Source organism: Aplysia californica, unplaced genomic scaffold (genome assembly GCF_000002075.1).
Source record: "Aplysia californica isolate F4 #8 unplaced genomic scaffold, AplCal3.0 scaffold00384, whole genome shotgun sequence".
Lineage (NCBI taxonomy): Eukaryota > Metazoa > Mollusca > Gastropoda > Aplysiida > Aplysiidae > Aplysia > Aplysia californica.
In genome coordinates this window covers 590,026-603,726 of record NW_004797654.1, presented here as the reverse complement: position 1 = coordinate 603,726, position 13,701 = coordinate 590,026, and the positions used below count along the sequence as shown (strand labels likewise).

Sequence of the window (13,701 nt, the reverse complement as noted above, 5' to 3'; positions counted from 1 at the left end):
CTTTCTCTCTCTCTCTCTCTCTCTCTCTCTCTCTCTCTCTCTCTATCTCTCTCTCTCTCATATCGACTACATCAGAAGCTACAAGTCATCTTAACCTACATTACTTCTAATTCTTCTATTTAACTGGAGAAATATTCTCCTTCGCTGATGCATTGGTCATTGTTGGACATTGACAGAGAAACTATTATTATGACCTGATATGTCACCTACTTACTTACTCGGTTGGAGAATAGATATCGTTGCAGGCTGCAGCATGCCATAGCTGCTCCTCCCTCCTCTTCAGGATCCATGATCCGAAGAGGTTTTCTTTTCTCACAGCTTGTTTTCATCAAGAGTTTATGAACCTTGTCTGAACCTTCCAGAGGCTCTTAGCTGTCTGTGGGCCTTGTCCTTTGACGAAGAGAACAAAATGAAGATGGTCAGCGAGCCAGACTTAGTGGACACTGTCCAGCATCTGTACACAGAGGAGAGAGGTGCTATCTCTCACTCCTGCCAGGGCATTCTCTGGTCACTGAGAGAGCAACTGCTCAAAGTGGACACTCATAAGCATATAGGTAAGTGGAAAGACACCTGTGTGGTATTGCTGTGAATGTGGATGAGGGTGGACGGTATTGCTATGAAAGTGGATGAGGGTGGATGGTATTGCTATGAAAGCGGATGAGGGTGGATGGAATTGCTATGAAAGCGGATGAGGGTAGATGGACTTGATCCAAAAAAGAAGGGGATACTCTGTTTTAAGCTCTACAGGAGATTGTTCAGAAAGCAAGTCATTGGTCTGGTTGAAGAGAAACGACAACACTTTCGTTCTAGCAAGATCATTGTGTCACGATGCGGTGAAACAGGCGCTTGTGAATTTTTGGGATTACCGAATTTTTTGTAACATCTTATAGCTTGTTCGTTTGTCTTGCACTTGGTATCATGTGAAAGCTGATTTATTTGCCTTGCTCCCCTTGAAATAAATATATATTTATCTTGAATAGAACTCAAGATATCTGTGATTGAAGGAAGTGAGATTGCCTGGTATCAGTAGTGAAATTAGCAAGAAAATGTCCGCCAAAGTTTGGTAACTCCAATAGCTAAAATGACATATTTTGTACCTTTAATCAATGTTTTTCAGTAGAATGGTTGGCCTATTCCTTCCTATCAAACATCTATTGCCCTTATCTGGCCTCCTTTTCATTGTATGTTGCTTTCTATCAACACCTCTGACCTTTGGCCCTAATATGACCTTTTTGTGTTGCAAGTGCTGTAAAACTCTTATTAAAAATAAACTTAACCTCATAGACACCTCGTCAGAATGCAAACACATATATGCACTATGATACCCACAAATGCATGGATATATTATATCAATAATATTAGTTTGCCATTTTCCCTATAAAACTATACTATTCACTGGGTACAGTCTGTGAGCGGGTTGTTGGAGGGTGCAACAGGTAGAATCTACTTCTTTTCTTTCCCTCAGTAATTTATTTTTGTCGGGGGATTTTTCCCTGCATTAGATGACTGATGGTAGGCTGGTGTGGAAAACCATTCGAGTGAAACATTTATTTTTTTTATTTTTTAAGTACTAAATATGTACATGTCTTTTATATTGCAAAGGAGAGGAAATCTGTAAAGTCCAGGGTGAGACGACCATCAAGGCCGGTGTGGAGCCAGTGACCAGTCCACCTGGGGAGCAGCCAGTAGTGACCAGAGGTAAGTGTGCACCTTCATGGTGAAATCGTGCACTCGTCAAAATAATGAAATTGAAACAAAAACGACATCTTCCCAGATGTTGGGCAGTTTTTGTCCCTATGTCTTTTTAGTTTTAGGCTCAACACCCTTAAAAAAACAAACTACGACACACATTCTCATCACTCTATAACTCTTGAAGACGCACTGCTTTATAAGCTTAATAATGTCCCCGTAGAATTATGAAAATTTAGATAACCAAATTATGCAAGAAAAAAGCAAAATTATGCAAAATTTATGCATGTTACCGTAACACCATTCGCGACATGTTTTGCCCTTTTTCAAGAAGAATTTTCATGTTTTATGTACAGAAAAATTGAAATCAGTATGTATCAGTATCAGTAATCTGTTGTGTATTTGGAAAGAAAACAATACGCATCAGTCAAAAAAAAAAAAAAAGCAACCAAAAAATATAATCTCTGTAACTTTCAGCAGTAGGTCTATAGAGGAAAGAAAAATGTACAAAAACAAAACAAAACAAAACAAAAGGAAGACATCTGCACCGCTGATGCTGGCACATCACTTTAATCTGGGACACCTGTCAAACATGAAACATCAGCAGACATGAGAACAACTTTTGGTGGATTGAAAAATTGAACATGCTCAAGGAACAAAATGCCTCACCTATTAATTACAATAGGCTAGCCAAGATATTTTAACAAGGGAAATAATCAAGTTTTAATGAGACTTATTCCGGTAATTACTTCCCTTTAGTCAACCGGGGAGGAGCTAAATATTATTATTGTAAATAATGAAAAAAACAAAAACGTGAGAAAACGTGCAGAATCCCAAAATATGCAAATAATGCGGAATTACGCGAGAAAAACCGCGGCGACCGCACAATCGCATAATCCTACGGGGACAGGCTTATGGGCACTTTAACTTTGTTATTCACACAGGTTTTTCAATTTTGTTTTCTTTATCTGAAAAGGCGAGCAATAATATTCATACTATGACATGTGCAGATTCGTGTTTCTGGTTTTTATTTGTGTATGATTGTTCAAAATGGGCCACAACTTTGGTCTGCTATGAGGCGAACATTGTTTCCACTTTGTCCATAAAAAGCTAACTATGTTTGCATCTCTCTCCTACCAGGTCATGCGATGATGAGTTATCAGTGGGGCCATCAGGAGCTCATCAAGAAGATTGTCCATAAGCTGCGGTCACATGGTATACCCGTCTGGCTGGACATTGACTATATGGGTGGCTCAACCCTCCAAGTAGGTCTGAGAGCTTTTGCTGATGCTTTTTCAGCTTGACAGGTCACATGAATGTAATGTATTTTTCTGCATGAAGGGCACAAAGGAAAAACTTGGGATGTCACTTTTTAGCTAATTTGAATTGTGGAGTGAGCTGGGAAGTATTAACGGGCTTATTCTGTTCTATGTATGTCCTGTTCTAAAACCAGATGAACAACCAATCTTTGCCTTGGTTTTAGAACAGTTTTTACTGGCTGCCTCAAGATGGTAATTCGTGTTTGTCAGATTTGGGATTCCTTTACATTATTGTGTTGTATGCATGTATAAGTTTGCTTGATCCTTATTGTTTAAAAAATGTTTAAGTGATTATTTGAAGGGCTTCCAAAGAGGTTTATGTACCATATAGGGAAAAAATTGACTTATACCAAGGACTAGACTTATACTTACTTGACACAGTGACCTTGTGGAGCACATCCTCCAGCAGTGCAGAACACACAGAGCTCTAGGACATGAAATGTGGCCCACCCCATTAATACTACAGAAGAAACTTTAAGTCAACAGTGAAACTAAAGCATGCCCGCCCAGTTCGTAATAGATACCGGTCATCAAATGCCGTGCAGTTGAAAAGATTGAGAAGAAGACTTAATGCAGACTAATATCTTACCCCTTGAGCCTTGGTCGTCTCAGTCAACAGTGCCTGTGTGTCTGAGCTGTTTTGGGTGGGCTTCTAGATTGACACCTATGTAAGCCTACCCTGAACTGTTTCTACATGAATTATTAAAAATAGATCTGATGGTAACTGTACTTCTATGCAAAATAGAGGCAAAGAGAAATAAGGGAAAACTCCCATCGTACATTAAAAAAGTAAAATCCGACTGACTGTGGTCTTCAACTTGATGAAATGTTACACCAAAGCAGAGACCGGGGAAGACGTAGGCCTGTTCAGGAAAAGAGTGGGGCACCAGTGGACAAAACTAGCCAATGTGACAGGTGATGCCAAGGTGTCCACTTGGTGTGCAGAAAGATATATTGTCAGGTGTATGCTCAGGTCCATAGGCTAAAAAGTGTCAATTGTAACAGAACAAAAAATCCATTAATTTTGCTCAATCTTTATAATCTTACTTTACTTTAAAATGTCAGTAGTAACAAAACCATATAACTAAAGGCAGCCTTATTGGGGGGAGGGGGGGGGGTGCACTGTCAGCTTAGTTAGTTTCATGATAAGCAGATGGCCTTAGTTTGAAACCCCACTGAACTTGAGTTGTTTTAGGGAGGCTTTAAGGCTCTCTACCCATGTCTCTCATGCTCAGTCCTATTGGAGATGGGCAGTCAAATTTGGAGGTTCCACTTCTTGAAAAACGGTAAAGTGTTGAAAGGGGAATTAAACCTATATGAATTCTCTCATTTTTGATATGCTGCCTTATTTTCGGTGAATCATTTCAAGAGTTCCTTCTTGTGTGTGTGTGTGTACAGGCCATGGCTAAGGCTGTGGAGGACTCGTTTGTCGTGATCATCGCTATGTCCCAGAAGTACAAGGACAGTCCCAACACACGAGCTGGTAAGTTGGAATGTTCAAGAATATTATTTAGAAAACACTCCCCTCTGTAGCAGAGATTCACTAGTGTGAGTGCCTGTGGTGAGCATCTCTTTCTATTTGCTGGGACAATGCTATTACCCACTCTACCCTAGTTGACCCTGACATGCACAGTAGATAAAAATCTGCCTCCTTGATTTTGTAAATTCTTTCATTTAATGTGTAGGACATTCAGTAAAGGGGGGCTCTCGTGGCATAGAGGTTAAGGTATTGGCCTCTCTTTCAAAGGTCCTGGGTTCGAATCCGGGTAGCGACCGTAAATTTTCTTCTCTGAAATTGTCTCCTTTCTCCTCTCTAGCAATGTTCTATCGCCTGCTTTCGTCTCCTCTTTCTGCCCCTACCCCCTCACATCCTTTGCCCCCTCCTCTAGGCTCCTGACTCTCTCTGCAGTCTTTCTACTGCTACTCCTTTTGTCTTTCTTACTGCTGTCTTTTAGCCACACCCCTAATCTTCTTGTAGGAAAGATCTACAACTAGCCTTCTCGGACAAGGGCGAAAAATATCTGAGGGCCTGTGTGCAAGTTGTGCATGTTAAAGATCCCTTAGTGGTCTAAAATCGATAAGAGTAGGCTTCGGCCACCACCGGGGCAAAATTCAAAATTGCCTACCAATTGAAAAAGTTTAATGTGTCCTGCGCGCTCATATGACCTTATTCAGTTGCAAGCCACGTAAAACACTTACCCAAAAAAAAAAAAAAAGAAACATTCAGTAAAGTCTTTACAAAAGAATTGTTAATCGAATAACTTTTCTTGGATATTTTTAGGTAGGCCTATTGTTTATTTGAAGTACAAACCATAAATTATAACGGAATTTATTGTTTATCTTTTCTGGGGAAGAATAATTAGGTGAATGACGAAACAGTAGGGGAATGATGTTGATAATAATGAGGATGAAAAATAGCATAATACAGTGCTCTGTTCTATTACGAAACAAGCTCTGAGCACAGTACAATCAATTAAAATAGATAGTATGATAGAAATGTATACATTCAGTGGAGTGAAAAAACCCAGAATAATCACACACACACACACACACACACACACACTCACACACACACACGCACATACACACACACACACACACACACACACACATACACACACACATGCACACATGCACAGGCACATGCTCACACACATTCACACACACACACACACACATGCACACTCACTCCATTACATCTCTCTCATTACTCTCAGACTCGTGCACATCATTAGGAATTGGGCACATACAAATACAGTAAAACCTTGGTATGACGCACACGGTATAAATGAACCATCAGCTCTAACGCTGACATTCTGAAGCAACAAGTGCCATTTTTTTTTTTTTTTCTATGTAGGCATATACATACCTTGACTAAGATGCTCAAAATGTGTGGTTTGAAGGCTACACTGATATGTCCCACTTTTTTACTTTCCTTCTGTTGTTTTTGTCTGTCTGTCTTACTTTTTCCCCAGCATTAAATAACCATTTTTTTTTTCACAGCAGTTTCGTGAGGAAGAGATTTTTTGTCAGTGTATCCATTTAAAAAGGTGTCCTTCTGAAATTTGAATTCTAATTTATTAAAAAACTTATAATATTTTCACACCAGTAGGGTAACTGATCAGGCTTTTGATTCAGCAAGTAAAATATTTAGCCTCTTTGTAAGCTTACAGCGGTATTGCGTCGATGTACTTCTCAACTCAAACAAAGAAATGAGATTTTCAAAATCTTGGGTCCAAAGAGAGTACATTATACCAAGGTTTTACAGTATGTAATCTAATGTAATACGCAATGTTATTAAGATGTGGGTGGGTAGCAGGTGCTGTGGTGTGGTTTGCTCCTTTTTTCCTTCTCAGACATCTATCGTCCTTATCTCTCCTCCTTTTTTGTATTTGTGACGCTCTTGTAACACCTCTTATCTTTGTCACTTATATGACCTTATTGTGTTGCTAGTGTTGTAAAACTTTTGCTAAAAGATTACTAAAACAAACAAATAAGGTGTTGAAAATCTTGGATCCCAAGAGAATACGTGTTACTGAAGTTTTGCAGTACATAATCTACCTTAATGCACAGCACTTGAAGATTTCCTTACCCCTTTTCTTCTCTTGTGGACTTTTCCCTCTCTCAGCTGACACTTGTCTCTCCCACAGAGGCTGAGTACGCTTTTCAACAGAGGAAGAAGATTATTCCGCTTGTGGTACAGAGAGGATATCGCGCCGACGGTTGGTTGGGGCTGATTCTGGGCTCAAAACTTTTTTACGACTTCAGCGGCAAGTACTCGTTTGATTCACGTATGTCCGGGCTTCTCAAAGCAGTGAAGCTAGCTGGAGATGGCGAGGATGTGGTTGATGGGAGCCCCGTGATAGAGAAGGTGAGATCACCATTTCAGAATTGTTTAAGGCCGAAAGGATAGATGTGATGATTGTGAGCTTAAGCCTATAGAGTTCAGTGCTTAATTTTCCTTCATTGCTTTTTGTTTCAATCATTCTGATGAAAAGATGAATTTGAGCTTTGAGTTTAAGAATTTGCACCACTGTCCCCAACATTTGCTTTAGAGGAATGGCGTTACGATGACATATTTTTTCAATACTGTCTATTTTGTTTAAATGTTGTGTGTTGTGTGTCGTTAGCACAGTTTTTCTTTTTTTGGTTGTAATGTCACTATGCTGGTGTATATTGATGCTACTGTTTTGTAATTGGGTTCTATTTCTGCCGAACACACGTCATGTTTAGGTGGTTGTGTCATACCGATATGTCGGTACCCCCAGGGTATTTGCCATATTGCATTCATACCGATATTTTGGTACAGATGTTTCAAAAAGTTAAAGGGAAAAGTGGAATAGGTCATTTGTGCAGGTGATTGTCTTGGATAAATAGCCAGTAGAGCAAATTTGACCGTATTTGAGGACTAAAAGTGATAAGTCATCCCTTTTAGTACAGGCTGAGATAACATTTGCACCAGTGATGCCTAGTTGAAGGAAACCTTTTGTTTTTGGTGGTGTATTCAAAAAACCTCTAGGAACACTGTACATTTTTATTCACTGACAGCAAAAGATCTTTTCAATATGTTAATGTTTAAGTGCACTTTCTGCTTCCAAAGCAGTTGAGTTTGTTTCAGGATGCTACCAGGTCTGCTGGGGTAATAAAATAGATTGTAAAGCGCATAGAGCTTGCTGTGAAGTAGTAATATGTACTATACAAATGCTATTTATTTTTATTTGCTCACAATGCGATGGAATCAGGCGCTCGTTAGTTTTTGGGGGTGTGGAGTTATTGGCATCATATGAAAGCTTATTCATTTGCCTTGCTTTTACTGAAAAAAATACCCATGTATCTTCAATAGAAGTCGAGATATTGTGGATTGAAAGAGATTGGGATCGCCTGGTTTCAGAGGCAAAATTAGCTAGAAAATGGCCACCAAAGTTGAGTTATTTCCATAGTTTGAGAGTCCGTGGAAACTGAAAATTTACATCTTTCATGCCTTTAATCAATGTACTTCAGTAATATACACATATAAATGTGCTCTTTAATGGACATGAAAGGTGTTGAGCCATGAAACAAAAATTCGATAAAAATTCCCAAACCTGCAGAAAAAAAAACAGTTTCTTTACTCCCATTATTTTGATGAGCGCCTGATTTCACCATGCTGCCTCACTTTTTTTTTGTTCTTTTTTTTTTTGTCCCTTACCCATATCTATGGTATTGACACCATCTGATTAGTAGAAAAATGTGCGTATGAGAGTGCCCAATAATGTATAACGTGCAAAATTGTTATGACATATAACTGTTACATATAGATGTTTAAGATAATTATAGATGTTTGTGAAGGATCTGAGAGCAATGATGACTATAGAAATGATGGTGATGGTGGTGAAAAGCGATGATGTGGGATAATGCTTATGTTTATAATTATTAAGAAGACATGCTTCTGTTATTTGGTTGTTGTTTTCAAAAAAATAATGTTAGCGTTAGTCTTATCTTCCTCTTTTCTGATGAGTCATGAGTGATGTGGGCACCCGCTAATCCGTTCCCTACTGGAACCATCTGTAATGTCACCGTGAAGTTCCGAAATCTCACATATTATTAATGTTTTTGAACATTGGTTTTCATCTTCAGCCTCTCGTAACTTCCACAAACCACTCCCTGAAGACCACCCCAACCACCCCCCAGGCTCCTCCCCTTGTCCCTGCCATCCCCCGCCTCAATGAGGCTGCTATCATGAAATGGGAAAAGTCAGACATAGAGAAATGGCTGAAACCACATGAGATGGAAAGGTAAGTCTTTAAGCACGTCGACCTGGAAACATTTCTAAACGAGACTGGTCTCTGAATATAATTCATTGTTATAGTTGTAAAATGTCTGACACCTCTGTCAGTACTACTTAGGTCATTTAGGAGACGGGATGCTTCAACGTTGCTTGTCAGGTCCAACCTGGGCTGAGGAAGATACAGCATTCCCGCAGACAAACTGAGATTCTCACAAAAAATACAGGGTGATCCATTAAAACTTTACAACTTTTTAAAATGAATATCTTGCACAAAATTTGTACTAGAATGTTGTAAATTGGAACAGATATAATTATATTCAAAAGGAATGTTTGACATAAAATTCATAAAGAAGAAACTTGTTTTCGAAAATGGAAATGGCTTTTATAAAAACCACCTATAAACACAAAGTGCACCAATTTAAAAGATCTTGTAAGAAAAGTCATGAAATGATTGGTTTGTTGTTTTTTTCCCTTCCTTTTTCTTTGTAAAATCTAATCTTTCCTTCCCTGTAACAATTGAACAATATTTCTTTTCTCTTACAGAGTTTTATAATTTTAATAATTCAGTGCTCTATCTGTCCTCCTTTGGACTCGACACCTTTTCACGCTTCATTCGTAATATTCAGTCGTGGCCAAACACAAAGATCTACCCTACCATGAGTACTCAAAGCCACACACTGTACACTTTATCGTTGGAGTTATTTCTAGAGATAATAGGGAGGAGGTGTTGCCCAATAGCCAGCATTTGGGGGGGGCTTTGCCAAGGAACAAAATGCCATAGGGGAAATGTTCATGCTTTTCAAGACGATCAAGGAATCATGAACGTCAAACACATTGCTATCCTCTGATCCATATCAACATTGTGAGCAGGAAAATGGTACCGTCATAGATGAAGATGTCTAAGGACAGATGTCTCATGGGGCTCATCTACTGAATTCTGGTGACGTTTAAAGGGGTGCGAACGGTGTGTGTTTAACCTGAAGTGGTCATTTTGTCTAGAAATTTTTAGTTTTGATTCTCTGCAAATCCTAACAATGGATTATTTCCACCCTTGACATCAAAGAAGGCCTTAAGGGCACTTAACACCTTGTGCAAAACTTACGAAATGAGTTGGTGGTGAGAAAATGTTCAATACAAAAGCTCTCTCTTTACTAATCTTAACCGTGATCTCAGCAGGCAAAGGAAACTTGAGAAAAACAATCTGCAAACTTCTGTTGGCCTGTTATACTACTGTAGTTTGCAATATGACGCTATCGCTGGGACTTTTAATGGTAAGCCTGATGCGAACTTGTGCATCATGCTACAAAAGTGGGGACTTAGCTGAAAATGGGTTGGGTTTTTTTACACACTACGTAGTGCTAAACTTTTCTGTGGATTTATCTAAAATGAATATCAGACAAATTCCTCTTGACTTCCAAATATTGTGTACAAGTTTGAAACGAAAAACTTCAGTGTGGAGGAAAATATTTACCGAAAAAGTTGTTGAGTTGTTTTTTTGGGATGGCCCTGATCGTCACTCAGGAATTAAACTCCCCTCTTCTGCATCCATGGCCCAACCATAATACCACAGATTTGTCTATGCTGAATGATATGATTGATCCAGCAATTTTGTTGATGTACTAATCTGTTCAGCAGTGACAAGACTTAGGTTCTCTTACTGAACTCATTAAAACTGTGTACAGTTGGGCATATCTAACTCAAACACAGAAAATGGGAAATCACAGATGGCTCATACAATTTCCCATTCCCCTACTGATACCTCTATAATATTGGATTACATTTCTTTACCGGGATTATGGATGTGTCAAACACATTAGTCAATCCGAGATTTGTTTTGAGCTATCTGTGCTCAACTGTACTCTAATTACTGACTTTCACCTAGGACACCACAGTGTTTTAAAGTGTTTTAAAATCTTCATCTTCAGTAAAGATCCCGCAATATTCAGGGATTTTTAAAGAGATTTTTCATACTCCTTATTGTTAAAATAAACATTATCCAAAAACAATTCTGTAACAGAGAGCACCGTTTCTTCCATTCCACTATAGAATAGTAGGTATTGTTTTTATAACTGTTTTCGTTTCCTTTACCATAGCAAACAAAATTACTTTTAGAACGTATAGTAAGAAATTCTTCCCGTTGTGCTAAAATTGGTCTTGAGAATTTCTTGCACTCAATTTTCATTTTTTGAATATTTAGAAAAGCATAATTTATTAAAGAGTACTTGGCATACTATACATCTGTTTCAGATCTTCCCTTATCCATCTCTCTGGTGAAGAGATCATCTTTCTTCACAATCTCAAGTATGAGGTAAGTTCTCACTCACTTACAAAATTATATTTTGATCTTTATAGGCCAAATTGTTATGATAAGTCTAAACTTGGGTTGCTTCTTGAGTTTTCAAAGCAATTTTCCTTTTTGCTGTTGGAGATCAAATTAACTGGTCTCACATCTGAAATTACCTAACACTGTTTGAAAGGGTAGTTAGACATATGATTACCATACTTTCACGTGCCCTGTATCGTCGCATCCTGGATGACTTGCGAAAAAAGGAGTTCTGAAAAAAGAAACCTAGGAATATTTTCTTAAGTACTGTTTATCAATATTTCACAAAATCCCCTCCTATGATCATAAAACATATGAAACAACTGTACTTTATTTGTCTTTATATATCTTTTTGTATCAATCAATGTTAATTATCTTACCATAACTTGTCTCTATGCATCTGATTAGATCCAAGTCAATGTAATTGTATTGTAAATTGTCTTTAATTGTTTGAGTGATTGTATGTATACAGTCAACGGTAATTTGTTGTAACCTAACTTGTCTTAACTTATTGAATTGTATCCCCTCAATCTTAATTCATTATAACTAATAGACATAGCTCATCGTATGTAATTCTTCTTACCTTGTCTTTTCTTGTCATACCTTATCTTATTGTTCAATTGTCTCCGACCACCCTTCCCTTCCCCACCCTTACCATCCAGGCTCCAGAGTATTTCTACCAATGTCTGGAAAAGAAACTTTGCCTCACATCTCTTCTTCATCTGGCTCGGGCAACCAAAGCCTTCAAGGATTTAGTCACATGATGTATTGATATTTGTTGGGTGTATGTAAAAGTTTATGTCTTTGTACATTGTATTTACCATATTGTGTGAGGCAGCGTGGTGAAATCAAACGCTCGTCAAAATAATGAAATTTAAGAAAATGGCATTTTCCGCCCGTTGGGAAAATTTCATCAATTTTTCTTATTTGGGCTCAGCATCTTTTATTTAGAAATGCTTTTTTTGCATCGTGTTTCCTGAAAAAATGTAAATCAAAGACAAAAAGTAAATCTGCAGTTTCCTAAGACACTATGGCCTTTCAAGGAAAAAAGACCAGTTACTGGAAACGTTATAGTTTTGTACAAATAACTACCTACAGCCCCATTGCTTGAGAACACTTATAAGAATACTCCATCCCAAATATGTAGATTTTTTTGTGTGTGCTTAAAAACATTTTTCTCTTTTAATGTTGGTTGATATCACCATTCAATCATGAAATCTGTCTGTAGTCTGTTTACAACATCATTTTGTTCTCTGAAAAGTAAGCCAGCACGATCTTTACCCATTTCCAAGAGACCGGCATCTGTGGTGTAAATGGTAGGGCTCTTTGCTGTTGCACTCAGAAGAAGTAAGTTCAATTCCCGCTTTGGGAAGTTATTTTTTTTTAGGAGCTCTGTCTGTTTGCTGGGACACTGAGGACAACTCAGTTTGGGATGGGCTTGACAGCTAGGTAGGATTGAAGCAGCCTGCCTCCTAAATGGTTTAAAATGTGTCATTAGGGGCATAACGTATTAGCATCTCTCTCGGTCAATTATTTTTAAGAGCAATGTCAAGACGTATTTGCTGGCATTGTACTCCATTTGCCTTTTCCTTAATTCACTTATGTAGCTTTGATGGAAAGTTTTGTGACAGGTGTTGGTTTCTTGTGGTGCCATTTGGCCATGGAGATCTTTTTTGGGGCCTTTTCACCTTATTTCCTAATGTTTCTTTCTTATGGAAAATAATGCATTTTCTATAGAAATGATTTTATAATTGGTAAGTGTCTTGAAAGAAATGAGTACAGTTTGGCACAGGTAATACAAACACGCAAAAATCAAAATCACAGATAGCTTGTACAATTTGCTAGTCACCGACTGCTCTCTCGTTAATTTTTCGTTAATGGTTAACCTGACTCATGGATGGATCAAACACATTTTTTTACCTCAGAATTACAAATTTCTTTCTAACTTTTTTGGCGGTTTTCAGTTAAAAAGACCCTGAGGTCAAAAAGCAATATGCTCTATCTGCTCTATCAAAATGGTAAGAATATTTGAAGTCTTGTAATTCTGAGGTAGCGAAATTTTCATCCGCGACATATTTCAGTTATCCATTCCTGACTGTCTCTGAATCTGTGTTTGTTCATCCTGTACATCAGGGTCAAACAAAGTTAAGCATTTTCCTTGTGAGAGCAATGAATATGATGCCTTATTTTTTACTTGAGCTTCTCCTTGTTCAGTTTTGTATAGCAATGGAATACTTGGCCTTGCATTTACACATTTCATGCATTTTTAGTAGCCTTTATTTTCTGTTTTACAAAATTTGAAAGGTTTTACAGTAATATATTGCAAGTAGATTTCCTTTTGTTGAAGGAATTGTGATGCTCAATTATACAAAAATGTTTAATTTGCTCTTTGATTGTTATTTATGTATTTTCCTGATATATTTTTTTGCTACTAAGTTTCTTCTGTGATATGGCCTGAAGGCAATTGATTTTTTTTTTTTAAATTTTGGTCACTTAATCATAATAATTATATAGATCACCTCAATAGTGCACACTTCCTGTGGCTCCAGGTGCTCCACAATATGATAAGATTTAAATTGACGTTTCATTCCTACTGATTCCTA

At 37.9% G+C, this 13,701-nt stretch overlaps 1 protein-coding gene across 2 annotated transcripts in view; it reads left to right on the top strand.

Moving 5' to 3' along the window:
• Nucleotides 1-13,050, top strand: part of LOC101861301 — a 28,292-nt gene extending 15,242 nt beyond the window's left edge. For both annotated transcript variants that reach the window (XM_035971139.1, XM_013085536.2), the window contains exons 7-14: nucleotides 363-554; nucleotides 1,603-1,698; nucleotides 2,830-2,954; nucleotides 4,407-4,491; nucleotides 6,659-6,879; nucleotides 8,625-8,782; nucleotides 11,023-11,083; nucleotides 11,761-13,050. In XM_035971139.1, the coding sequence (XP_035827032.1) occupies nucleotides 363-554; nucleotides 1,603-1,698; nucleotides 2,830-2,954; nucleotides 4,407-4,491; nucleotides 6,659-6,879; nucleotides 8,625-8,782; nucleotides 11,023-11,083; nucleotides 11,761-11,862 (1,040 nt within the window). In that variant the 3' untranslated portion in view covers nucleotides 11,863-13,050. The remainder of the gene's footprint in view (nucleotides 1-362; nucleotides 555-1,602; nucleotides 1,699-2,829; nucleotides 2,955-4,406; nucleotides 4,492-6,658; nucleotides 6,880-8,624; nucleotides 8,783-11,022; nucleotides 11,084-11,760) is intronic.
• Nucleotides 13,051-13,701: the final 651 nt, after the last annotated feature.